At 40.6% G+C, this 13,592-nt stretch overlaps 1 protein-coding gene across 2 annotated transcripts in view; it reads right to left on the reverse strand.

Moving 5' to 3' along the window:
- Window positions 1–547: 547 nt before the first annotated feature.
- LOC140463052 (sodium/potassium-transporting ATPase subunit beta-1-interacting protein 3-like) overlaps window positions 548–13,592 on the reverse strand; it is a 201,467-nt gene continuing 188,422 nt past the window's right edge. The window contains exons 6-7 of one of the 2 annotated variants that reach the window (XM_072556686.1): window positions 5,439–5,523; window positions 548–1,963 (exon numbers count right to left, since the gene is read on the reverse strand). In XM_072556686.1, the coding sequence (XP_072412787.1) occupies window positions 1,954–1,963; window positions 5,439–5,523 (95 nt within the window). In that variant the 3' untranslated portion in view covers window positions 548–1,953. The remainder of the gene's footprint in view (window positions 1,964–5,438; window positions 5,524–13,592) is intronic. The other variant, XM_072556687.1, reaches the window with a different exon arrangement.

Here is a 13,592-nt window from a genome sequence, read left to right on the forward strand (position 1 = left end):
TTCTGTCAGACAGCCATTTGCTAGTGTCATAGCAACTGACAAGTCTGCACAGTATGTGTGGGACAAGCATTCTATGTAAAGTGTTCATTTAAGCGTAAAAGGCAGGATATTGAAGCCTTCAATGTAAACATTTGTACAGAAGAGGGCAGTGTTTCTCCAAACAGTAAAAAGAATGAAATTCAGACACTTTGCCTGTACTTTGCAATTTGTTCCTTCCCCCCGCCCCACCCACAACTTTCTTTTACTGAGAAATTGCAAATGAGATGATCACTATACTGCCAAAAGAAAGCAATGGCAACATCATTTTTTCAGAGCATAGACATTATTGGACAGTGGACAATCGGCTACAGACATTAATCAAAACCGTCTTGACGTAAACAAAACACAGGGCAGGTATATACTGTCACTTCCTCCACTGTCTAAAATGAAACATGCTGCTACAAACTCATGCCTAATGTGAGTTATGATGCTCTGCACAAAATTATATTTTTGTGTAATGCTCCAGTTATCTGCCAATACTTCCTGCTCTTATGAATGATATTCAAAATTTGAAAACATAAAATTTTATTTTTTGAACTGTTTAGTACATATTCCTGGACAAATGTATGCATTTATGATATTATTAATTTGATTCACCTGACCAGACATGAAATGACACACTGGAAGCCTAGGTATAAGATAAATGAAGTATTTCTTTCAGTGTTATTGTAATCTGCAGGATGGTGTGGCATTCTTTATATATTTCTTAAGACTATGTTGTCTCTTACATTAGTCAGACATCTTTTAGCATTTTCCAAGAAAATTGCTTCAGCATACTGCACTGTACTTACTGACACTATTGTGGAATTAGATCATTACCAGGTAGGCTCATAAAATCAGGATTATGAATTAAACATAGGCCAGTATATGAATTATTTTAAAAAGCAACTTTACACAATTACCCATTTACTATAGAGTGGAAAAATTGCTAATATCCAGTAGGTTTAAAAATAATTAGTTGCTGCCCTAATCTTTTTGCGCTGGTGAAAATTCTTCTTACATATATGCACACCTCCTTGCCATTAGATCCAGAACTATCTTTAAGATACAGACTTCATCTGATGTTTGTAATGATTGTAATGAACATTTGTTTGGTACAGGTTCTACATTTCATAACAAGCAGTGTAAACTAAAGGTACAGTAAGTGCAACTGAATTAATCATACTCGATGATGAGTCAAAAGACCCTTTAAAAGAATGTGAGCAAAAGTGTGAATGAAATGTTAACGTTATGTGGGAGCATTTCCTGTTTATGAAACAATACTTGCAAGCCTGACAGAAAACGAGGAATTTGTAATATCGAAGATCAAAACATTTCACTATAAAAAACAGTCAATAATGGGCTGATTATCATACAAATGATAATGTACATTGATAACTGGAAAACAAATTTTCTGTCAAAAAAGATATCTTATTTTGTATGGCAGCATGGCACATTAATCGAGTTGAAGGCTATGCTGCTTCCCTGCTCCAGAAAGCTAACTGCTCCTCTGCGAAAAACCACTTAACAGATACAAAGTCACAGCATCATGCTTCAAAAACCCAAAATCTACTTTCCGTACTTTCAAATTATAGAATGACATTATTAAAGTGGGCATCTTTTGTTCTACGCATCTAAGACCATGCAAACCAATTGCAGGTTTTGCTCCAACATTGTCACTGGTATAATGTTCATATCTTTGATCTCAAATGAGCAACTCTTCTTTGTACCTCCATGCAAATACAGTGAATTATGGCAATCCAAAGAAAATACAGTTATGTCATAAATGATTATAAATTGTTACAGTATGCAAAACATTAATTCTTTCACAAAGGAGAAACTTGGAACCATGTGAGCTGCTTTTTAAAAAAAGAAATGTTGTCTTGTTGCAATGGTTTCTTCCAACAAAGAGGTACTGTAGTGAAGTCTGTTCATTTACGTAGACCTGTAGAGAAAATAAGAAACCGGTCTATGAATATTCTCAACCACCTTTTAAAGCCTTTTCTACTTAATTTAAAACATTTCATTTGCTCAATAGCTCAGTGAATACAGACATTAGCTTTGTGAGTCGTACCAGGCAAGATTTGATTCCTGATCAGATAGAGGGAATTAAAATTTAAATTGCTGATCTTGGTTTAGAGAGGGGAAGATTTTCCTTGTTTAAAGTCACTAACTATTGACCTCTATGGCAAGTGGGTGGGTGTCTGTTAAAGGCTGAATCAGGTTTGGCCTTGAAGCCCCCACAAACAAATAGACTGTCAACCATCACTGTCAGGGCTTACATGAATAATGGCCAAGGGTGAGGTACTGAAGGACAACTTGTACAAGCAGAACCATCCAGTAAGCTATCAAAAGCTCTAGAGAAATAAGAGCGATAAAAATGAACGAGCAACAATATTTGTTAGTGGCAGTAAGAGTTTATTAACGAGTTGTCCAAATGCAAAGCGTAAAATAGAATAAACATGAAAGAAATTGATATTAAATTATTTATAATCCCCAGTCTATAAAGAAGCTATTATACAGCTTTCTTTGGGATGGAGTCAGGTGAGTGATGGGTTATTACATAACAGAAAGTTTCAATTTTCCCAAAGATAAACCTTTCTGTAGTGGATATTCCATTTAATGGTCTTGCTAATAATGAACAAGTTCCACTCTCCAAAAAAATGACTGGCAGAAGGAATTATGAGGAATAGCTATACATTAGTAAAACCTGACCTGATGTTTGGGTGTCAGGACTAGTTGCTTAGAGGGTTGGTACTTTAGTATTTACTCTACTAAGTCATCAGGATTAAAACAATATTTAACTTTCCATGGAACATGGAAGGTTTCTTCTCTACCGCAGATTCTCATTGCTGAGAGGGGTTTCCACATTGGAATTTGCAGGACATTTGCGATAGCCTAGTGGTATTATTGCTAGGCTATTAATTCAGAGACCCAGGTGATACTCTTGGGATCTGGGTTTAAATCCTACCATGGCAGATGATGGAATTTAAATTAAATTTTTAAAAAATCTGGAATAAGGGGTCTATGGTGACCATGAAACCATTACCGATTAAGAGGGGAAAAAAAGCTGGTTAACTAATGTCGTTCAGGGAAGGAAATCTGCTATCCTTACTTGGTCTAGCCTAAATATGACTCCAGATCCACAGTAATACAGCTGACTAATAATAACTAGGGATGGGCAATAAATTCAGGCCTAACCCTTGAATGAATAAAAGAAGTGATTAAGGATTTAATTTTTAATGCAATACTGAATGTTGAATATGGTCTTTTCATTCAGCCTAACCAGCAACTACTGTATCAGTGCTTAACCTTGTACAGAAGAACACGACAGGGTGGAGACGAATGAAAAATAAATACACTTAAGGTTATTTTGAGGATATACTCCAATCTATTTGGAACCTAGGAAAGCTCAGAATTAGGATATACCTGTCTTCACAGTCCATCTAACCAATCCTAAACTGTAAGCCTACAATCACTTTGGTTGCATATTCACTGATTCTTCATTGAGTCTCCATGTAAATTCATGATTGGAAGGGTACATACAATCCCAGAACTGTGGAAGAAATATTTATTTTTTAGGAAATCTTGCAAATAATTGCCTCTGCTCCTCTATTGTGCATTAGCCCTCAAATTCATTAATCTTTAAAGTGAGTACTTTGATCAGCATCTTTGATTTAACCTAAATGAAATATCTAAGCACCAACTCCAGATATAGCCCATTACAAACATTTCCAGCATGAAATATATCAGGAACAACAGGCCATAACTAAACCACTCCATGAAATAGCATTGTCAGGACAGACAATGTTGTTATCTCTATTATACTTATTAAAGAGTTTTTAAAAAACTTGCTGTTTTCTTTTAGTACATTGATTATCACCTTTTAGTTAGTTATCAATTGACATCAAATCATTTTTGTAATGAATAAGTCTTAAGTTAGTGAAAAATACTGGATTTATGTTTTATGATGAAAAACATTAATCTGTATGTATTATAGGATGTTGTGTCTTTACATTGGGAATTCATTGTCACCTATCGTAATGTTGCTTTAAGGAGAAAAATAAACAGGAGTGATGTGAGGTTATCACTGGGACATGATCTCCAATGAGGGTAGCATTAGCAATAAATGGAAGCCAAAATTAGAACTGTAAACATAGGATGTAACTTAAGGTTAGGTTGTTGCAGAGAAGTCATAAGCACTCTTTCCATAGATTGAGAATTGCAAATATTAGTGTTCCAAAGAAAGTCAAAGTGGAGTCAAACCTGGAGATACTGCCAAAGCTGCCATCACTAGCATATGTCCATCATCTATAATTTTCATTTCACATCTCCCACATCCACTATACTTTGCTATGTTTTTGAGAAAAGTCATTAGTTGCGTTAAACAGAGTACACAGATTCAGATTAAATGCTGTGAAATCTGTCTGAAAAAGGATATAAGAATATGACACTTGCCAGGGGCCTTTACACTTACCAGGGGATAGCATGAGGTACTTGTTGGAAACACTTGGTGGGAGAGAAAGTTAAGAGATGGTAGTAAAGTACTTGTTAGAACGTTAGCACTAGTGTGGGACATTTCTAAACAACAGATAATTACCATAGGTAAAAACCCAGATCAGTATTCGAGCAAAAGGCCTTAAGAGAAAGGAAGCATTCATTCCTTTTTAGGAAGCTGCTTCCACTCAGCAGCAGCTGTGAACTGTGCAACTACTTTATCAAGCACTCAGCAAGCAGTTGTGAACCGTATAGCTACAGCAGTTAAGGCAAACTAGGAAATTAGCATTTATGTTGTAAAGCTGTGAAGGGGTTTGTATGCATATTAGAGTTAAGTTGCCTCAGCTAAAATCTCAAAGGACACCATGAATTAAGAGACCAGGTTCCAGGAACTAAGAGAAGACCTCCCTGAAAGACATACTGACTCTAATCTTTGTACCAAGCAATGCCTTGACTAATGATGATTGTTAAATGTTTGTTATCCAATCAATCTTGTTACATTAGCATCCCAAATAAATGATTGTTCTTTGTGCCAAAATGCTTATCCCTTTACAGAAATTTTCATCCTTTGGGATTCAGTAAATGGTCCAGATTTCTACAGTATGGAGTCTCAAACAGGAGTTGAATGTTAAATGGGATATAAGGCTGGCAATGGGGAACCCATAAGTTCAAGGGAGCCACATACACAGGAGCAACAAATGGGAACTTTGGTCATGCCCATTTTCCACTTTGCACTGCAAGCCAGTGAAGCATGTTGGTGATCATCCCCACTGAATTCGGTATAGCTTCTGTTTTGTGACCAATCAGTACCAGTATTATGTCTTTATTCAGACAAGGTTGCTAGAATGGAAAATAGACAGGTTAAAGGTATTGCGTGCTGCTAGTACAAAAAGCCATTAGGGTGACAGGAGGTAATTACTTACAGATAAACTGGCTTTAATAGTACATGAGAGGGTTTCTGAGGCACATGGTAGACGGAGAATGAATCAAATCCACCTATAAAATCAACTGCAATCACAACATAATTGTAAATAAATAATATGTATGAAGAGCTCCTTTCCATGGTTAAAGCAAAGCAACCAAACAGCAATTATAAACAAAAAATATAACAAACTGATCAAGACAAAGTTAAAATAAAAACAAATTATAGCTGAAATACAAGATCAATCACATGTTTAGCAACTAATTTGAAAAGGTATTGTTTCAAGTAGGAAGTAGCAGGAGAGAAGATTTGGATCCACTAATTCTAATCCAATATTATTTGACGCCTGCAGTTAATCATATTTGCAATTTCAAATAGGCAACTAAATGCTGTCAACAACATGAAGAGTTGAAGAAGTCCTGTGTGATAGAAGGTTTATCATCTGACTTGAACTTCCATTTTAAAAAATAAAATGAAACCTGTAGCTCTATTCAGGGTTAGACACTATCAAGGGCTGTGTTTGCATCTGAGGCTTGACATTTATTCTAACTCAGTTCCCCAGAATAGCATATTGAAGGTGTAAGATGGATGAATTAATATCCACAGCTGAAGCAAAGTTATTTTCTTACTTTCAAGGCTTCTAGTCATAAGGAGTTATAGTTTAGTAATCTTTGGTCAAATACACTTTTCATTTGTTGTCTAAAGTCAACCGTTCTATAAAACTGTTGTAAGAACTTTTCAGGAATGCAATCAGATCTAATGCAATTGGCAAAAGGTAAGGTAAAAGGCAACCTTCATTCTCTTTTTCACTTACAATTTAAGGTTATTTTCCATCAAAGTAATATTTTGCAGGTATGTGGCTTCACAAAGATAAAACAAGGATCACTCTGGCAATCTTTATAGAAGGTACATATTTTCAAAGCTCTTTCATGCATCAGTGTTGTGAGTGACATTAGAATTGAAAGGTGAGCAGGAAACATAGAACATACAACATTACAGCACAGTACAGGCCTTTCAGCCCTCAATGTTGCGCCGACTTGTCATACCAATCTGAAGCCCATTTAACCTACACTATTCCATGTACATCCATATGCTTGTCCAATGACGACTTAAACGTACTTAAAGTTGGCAAATCTACTACCGTTGCAGGCAAAGCATTCCATACCCTTACTATCCTCTGAGTAAAGAAAGACTGAACTCTCTGGGGTATTTTTCTCTACAATGTCTAGTCCAAGAGTGACAAGACTGAGGTCTTTAAAATTCTGAAATGCTTTGCTAGAGAAGGTTCAGTGAAGATATTTTCATTTGCAGGTGAGGCCAATACTGGGGTCCATAAATAAATACTTATGTTTGGAGTGCAATGTTGATCGATTTAAATCTGTGAACGCTAGCTTAATGGGAATAATTTGAGTGTGATCTACAGCGAAACCAATGGATTGCTACATGGCTTACAGGGAATATGGACCACAAATATGGATAGTCACCAAGAAATTAAAATGAGAATTCAAGATAAACTCCTTTGCCCAGAGACGAGGAATATATAGCATTCACTATCGCAAGTATTGCCAGAGATGAATTAAATACGTGCGTTGAAGAAGAATCTGGATAAACACAAGACAAAAAAATTAACAGAAGGATAATTTAATAGGATTTAATGAGAGGTGTAAAATGAGCTTCATGTACAACATACACAACACCTATTGGGCACAGTAGCCTGTTTTTGTGCTATAAACATTGTGTAACATGGTTGCCTATTTCCTGACAAAGAACAAAGCAAGTCTGCATTAAATTTCTGCATGAAAAATGCAATCTCTCAAAGTTGAACCAATATAAAATATCATCCATCTTTATTGTAGTACATGCTGTAGCAGAAAGACCATGTTAACAATCTACATGATAGCTCAATGCGCTATTGGCATTTTCCTCCTTGTACGTCCATGTAATTTATACATTCCAATTAAAAAGACATCTTTTCCTCATTATGTAAAAATATGGGAAAAAATGTCATCAGCTTTCTAGAAAAGATTTTGAGTAAAGTGGAAATGTCATGGTGCCGACAGTTCCAAGTCAAGGTAAATGCTTCTGTCATGTTGAGTGAAGAAAGCAAATTAGCTATAACGCAATTAGAGAAGCATGGAGAAGACATGCTGGTCAGTGAACCCAAGACATTTCTGCTAATTCAAAATGGTCTTAACAAAGTGCATAACAAGCTGAAATGTCACATGGTGCAGAGAAGAAAAAATAATTAGAATGTGATTAAGTGAGAATGAAACTGAAGGAACGGTCAATGCTCCGTGTAAGCTATTATTATTGATTATTTTAACAAGGTCTATACATCATTCCTTATTTGTCTAACTACACCAGCATCAATATATCCCATTACGTAGAGCCATAGAATCATAGAATCCCTACAGTATGGAAGCAAGCCATTCACACATGAGTCCACACCGACCCTCCAAGGAGCATCCCATCCAGAACCCCCCTACCCATCTCCCATTCCCTATATCCTTGCATTTCCAATGGCTAATCCATCTACATATCCCTGGACACTATGGGTAATTAGCATTACTGTGGGAGGAAACTGGAGCACTCAGAGGGAACACAGGCAGACGTGAGGAGAATGTGTAAATTCCACACAAACAATCACCTAAGGTTGGAATCAAATCCAGGTCCCTGGCACTGTGAGGCAGCAATGCTAACCACTGTGCCACCCCAGTCATAGAGTAATTAAGCACAGAACCAGAGCCTTCTGCCCAACTCATCCATGCCAACCAGGTTTCCCAAACTAAACCAATGCAATATGCCTGCATTTGGTCCATATCCCTATAAGCCTTGCCTATTCATTTTCCTGCCCAAATATCTTTGAAGATGTTGTAACATACCTACACCTACCACTTCCTCTGGTAACTGATTCCACATAACCACCACCTTCTGCATGAAAAGGTTGCCTCTCAAGTCGCTTTTAAATTTTTCTCCTCTCACTTTAAATCTATGTCCTATAGTTTTGAATTCTCCCACCCTCAGGAAACAGCCTTTGCTAGTTACCTTTCCTATGTCACTCACGATTTTGTAAACATCTAGCAAGGTCATCCCTCAACTTCCTACACTCCCAGCCTATAACTGAAACTCTCCAGTCCCAGTAACATCCATTTAAATCTTTTCTCGACTCTTTTCAATTTAACAATATCTTTCCTATAGCAGGGCGACTAGAACTGTATGCAGTACTCCAAAAGTGGCCTCACCAATGTCCTGTACTGCTCTGACCAATAGGATTAGACAGTATGGCAAAGGGATGAAAATAACAGATCAATTGTGGAAGGGATGGGGGAATAGTGGGGGTGTAAATTGTTGTAAAATTCTGCTGCATACCACACAACCCATTCCCAACCTGTCCCCACATTTTTGCCAGCAGTGGGATATGCATTTGGAGGCCTGCCCGTGGACCAATCAAAACTAATAAATAACCACATAAGGGCCTCCTCCCACTTTCTCTGGGATTTAACCCTCAATGGAGAGACCCACACCATGCCCGACAGCTTTTACCGTTTGGACTACTGGCTGAATGGGACTTGGAGCACAATGGGCCCATGTACTCATTGGAGTCCCCTTAAGACTATCTCATTTCTGTTTTTCCCTCCTTCCTGCCTACTCCGCACTAGACCCCACCCAACATGCCCCCATCATCAGGACCCACCAGCCCAGCCTCAGCAATGAGCTCCTCTCTCTGGAATTACCTTCACAATTGGCTCAAAGATGATCACTGTTGAGAACTAGATGCAGTCCATTGTGGCACTGCTGGAACCAGAGAGCTGCTGGCCATGTGATTAGTGGGCAACTCTCAGAACTGAGGCTTCTTCCACAGACAGAGGTGGACGTCTCACTCTGAGCCAAGTAATGGCCTTGTCCTGATGCAAAATGCAGTTCATACCTTTATGCTTATTACCTAAAGACATGATGTTTGCATGTTTAACGCCAGGTACTTATGTCCAAATATATATGCAAATATACTATTCAAATGTATAATGGAAATACGTGCACATAAGCACAGAAATCCAGATACACATACACACAAGCGCTTATACAAAAGTGTGTTCCTCGAAAGGCTGCCTGGGTATTATAATTTGAGATTCATGATTCTCTATGATACATTTTACATCAAGGAGCAAAGCTCATGGTGAATCATGAAATTTTCAAAACCTTTAACAGTGAAAAATACATGATTATAATTCAAAAGTATCTATACAAAATAGTTCCCAATCTAGTTTTTAGTACCATCAGACCACATTAGAGCAGCCAAGATTTAGAGGCTGGACTGTCCTGAATGGGACCTTTGGAGGAAGGGCAGGAAGAAATCCCCTCCATTCAAGGGTAACATCGTAAGCCAAGAAACAGCCTTTTTCATAATTGGCACTTGCTGCTGTATTTCAGGAGTTAAAGATTCCAAAGCTATTTTGCCGATGACTGAGGAAAGACAGGTGACTAAGATAAATGAGGGGTAGGGTGGTAGATGGAGTAGGGAAGCAATGAACCAGGTGGATATAGTGCTGTGTCAGTGAGATAAGGAGGGTGACAGGTAAGTGGATGAGTGCTTGGGGTAGGTCAGGGAGATTGGGTTAAGGCTGGGGATAGTTGTTGGATCTGAATAGAATTGAAATTTGCCATGTGTACTTTTATATAAAAAAATACAGTGAAAAGTTTTATAAGTCATCCCACCATGACACCTACCTCAATGACAGAAGTGATACATAATAATAAAGAAAAGCAAAATTAAGACAAAGTTAATGGCTCATGGTTCAGGGAAAGCCAGGTCAGGAATAATGGAATACCCTGAAGATTTAGCCAGGACAAGATTGCCACACCGGGCCATGGGAATATTGGGCTGGAGGCCTCTGCCGAAGAAGATTGCCATGCCAGGCTGAGACCACCACTGGACAAGACCATCTGCCAAGCCACTGGAATACCACGATGCCAAAGATGAAGAAGATTTCCACACAGGGACAAGACCTCCAAATGTGAACAAGATCATCAAGACAAAACCGCCACGCTGAGACAATGTCGCCACACTGGGACATGATCACCACGCTGGGACAACATCAACACGCCAGGACAACATTGACATGCTGGGACAACATCGCCACGCTGAGGCATGATTGCCACCCTGGGACAACATCAACACGCCAGGACAACATTGACACGCCGGGACAACATTGGCAAGCTGGCACATGATCCACACGCTAGGATACGATTGCCATGTTGAGACAAGATCACCAAGCTGAGACATGATCGCCACGTTGGGACAACATCAACACACCAGGACAACATCGCCACACTGGTACATGATCCACACGCTGGGATACGATCGCCATGCTGGGATATGATTGCCACACTAGGACAATATCGCCACGCTGGGACGTGATTGCCACACTGGGACAACATCGCCATGCCGGGACATGATCGCCATGCTGGGACAACATCGCCACGCTGGGACAACATCGCCATGCTGGGACAACATCGCCATGCTGGGACAACATCGCCATGCTGGGACAACATCGCCAGACTGGGACACGATCACCACGCCGGGACATGATCGCCACGCTGGGACATGATCCACACGCTAGGATACGATCGCCACGCTGGGACATAATCACCACGCTGGGACACGATCACCACACTGGGACAACATCGCCACGCTGGGACATGATCACCACACTGGGACACGATCGCCACGCTGGGACAACATCGCCACACTGGGACACGATCACCACGCTGAGACATGATCACCACACTGGGACAACATCGCCACACTGGGACACGATCACCACGCTGGGACAACATCGCCACGCTGGGACATGATCACCACACTGGGACACGATCGCCACGCTGGGACAACATCGCCACACTGGGACACGATCACCACACTGGGACAACATCGCCACACTGGCACATGATCCACACGCTAGGATACGATCGCCACGCTGGGACATGATCGCCACGCTGGGACACGATCGCCACGCTGGGACAACATCAACATGCCGGGACAACATCGCCATGCTAGGACATGATCACCACGCTGGGACACGATCACCACGCTGGGACACAATCGCCACGCTGGGACACGATCACCACGCCGGGACACGATCGCCACGCTGGGACACGATCGCCACGCTGGGACACGATCACCACGCCGGGACATGATCGCCACACTGAGACATGATCACCACGCTGGGACATAATCACCATGCTGGGACACGATCGCCACGCTGAGACACGATCACCACGCTGGGACAACATCAACATGCCAGGACAACATTGACACGCCAGGACAACATCGCCACGCTGGCACATGATTGCCATGCTAGGTCGTGATCGCCATGCTGGGATAACATCAACACGCCGGGACAACATCGCCATACTGGAACAGTATCGCCATGCTGGGACAGATTGCCAAGCCAAGCAAAGATCGGCAAACTGGGACAAGATTGCCACACCGGGTCAGGATCACCACACTGGGACAAGATCGCCTTTCTCCACCTCAGGCACCTGAGCCTAGCCGTGGACCTGCAGCCACTGCCTCGCCTGCAGGTCCAGGCCGGGGGAGTTAGCCACGGACCTGTTCCTCACTCATCAGGAGACCACAGGCTGGGATGGAGCCATATCCGGCTTATCCTGGCATCATTGCTACTGTTGCTGCTTCTACCGCCAGAAGCTCCTAGGAGGTTCAGGTTGGGATTGAACCAGATTCACTGAGTTCACTTTGGTCTAATTTTTGGTTGGGGGATGGTGGTGGGTGTCAAATACAGCAATGTTTGGAGGTGGCAGAGGTCAGGTCCACCAGGGTTCAGTTCAGCAGGGTCAGATCAGGTCCAGTGATGGAGGGACCAGGAGTTAAGATTGTCAGTGATCAGAGGGTGTAGTTTTGGTGTCCATGATGAGTTAGAGCATGTTTTAATCTTCAAATCTTTCCTGGGCAATTTGGAGTCCTGTAAATTCTCTGGAATGAAGGAACTCTTCGAGGTAGAGGAATTGCCTATCAGAATTTTCAATTTCCTGGGCAATTTCCCTGGAATCAGCTGTTTTGGTGATATTGCATGGTTCCAGCTTGCAACTTCAGCCCACGCTACTCCAATGACTATATGGCCATCAGAAAAGGGATGAAGCATGCCCACTAGGCTAGGTCCTGTGCAGACATACGCAAGTTGACTCCTTCAGGCTACCTTGAGTGTGCAGGAGCACATATCTGCGCTCTTAATCTATTAGGCCCTGCACAACAAATAATTGGAGAGAATACTGAGTAGGAGTCCATACTCGAACTTGAAAAGAATCCCCAGATTACACTGAGTTCTTATCTAACTTGGCATTGCCCTAGATTTACACTTTATCTAGTCTCAAACCCAAATGTAAAGCAAATGATCTCATCAGAGAATCTCGCATTATTTCCTTCTATGGATACTGTTATGGACCAGACCAACCCCTCTCAAATATATCAAGAAGATAACCTAGACCCTAACTTTTTCTTATTTAAAGGCAAATAACATCTGGTGTGTTTCAGGTGTAATTTGATTGGCCACATTACTTGGCTTTAAGCAAAACACACTTTATTCTTATCCTGTAGTTAAATACAAACAAAGAAGAATTGGCATAACTTTAACTCTATTGGAAAACTTAACAAAATAAAAGATTATTTAACCCCCAAACAGCAACTGTTTCAATATAGTCACACCCCAGAAACACTCTTGGCAAAGGCAAATTGAAAAAATAGATTGTCTCGCATGCAATGTTTCTCCAGTCCAGGAGGAAATAACATCAAGAGAAAATTCTCGTAGAGAAAACCTAAGGTTTTAGCTATAGCAGCCAACTTCAAAACCCCACCAACTGCTGAAAGTTAAACTAAAATCCTGGTTCTTTGGGAGCCTGTTCCTATTGTTCCAACTTAAAAAAAAACAAGGCCTCACAAGCTGTTTACTTTATTGGCTTGGAACAGACCATTTGGTATCTGTAACACAACCTCTTTCATAAAACAAACTGGGGCAAAATACACCTCTTAAAGTCATAGTATTCTTATTGCACAGTGGAGACCTAACTGCATAAACTATTGCCCATCAATTTGAAAATGGGGATATAGCTTGAACCTGAATCACAAAACTATACTCAACAA

Source organism: Chiloscyllium punctatum, chromosome 37 (genome assembly GCF_047496795.1).
Source record: "Chiloscyllium punctatum isolate Juve2018m chromosome 37, sChiPun1.3, whole genome shotgun sequence".
Lineage (NCBI taxonomy): Eukaryota > Metazoa > Chordata > Chondrichthyes > Orectolobiformes > Hemiscylliidae > Chiloscyllium > Chiloscyllium punctatum.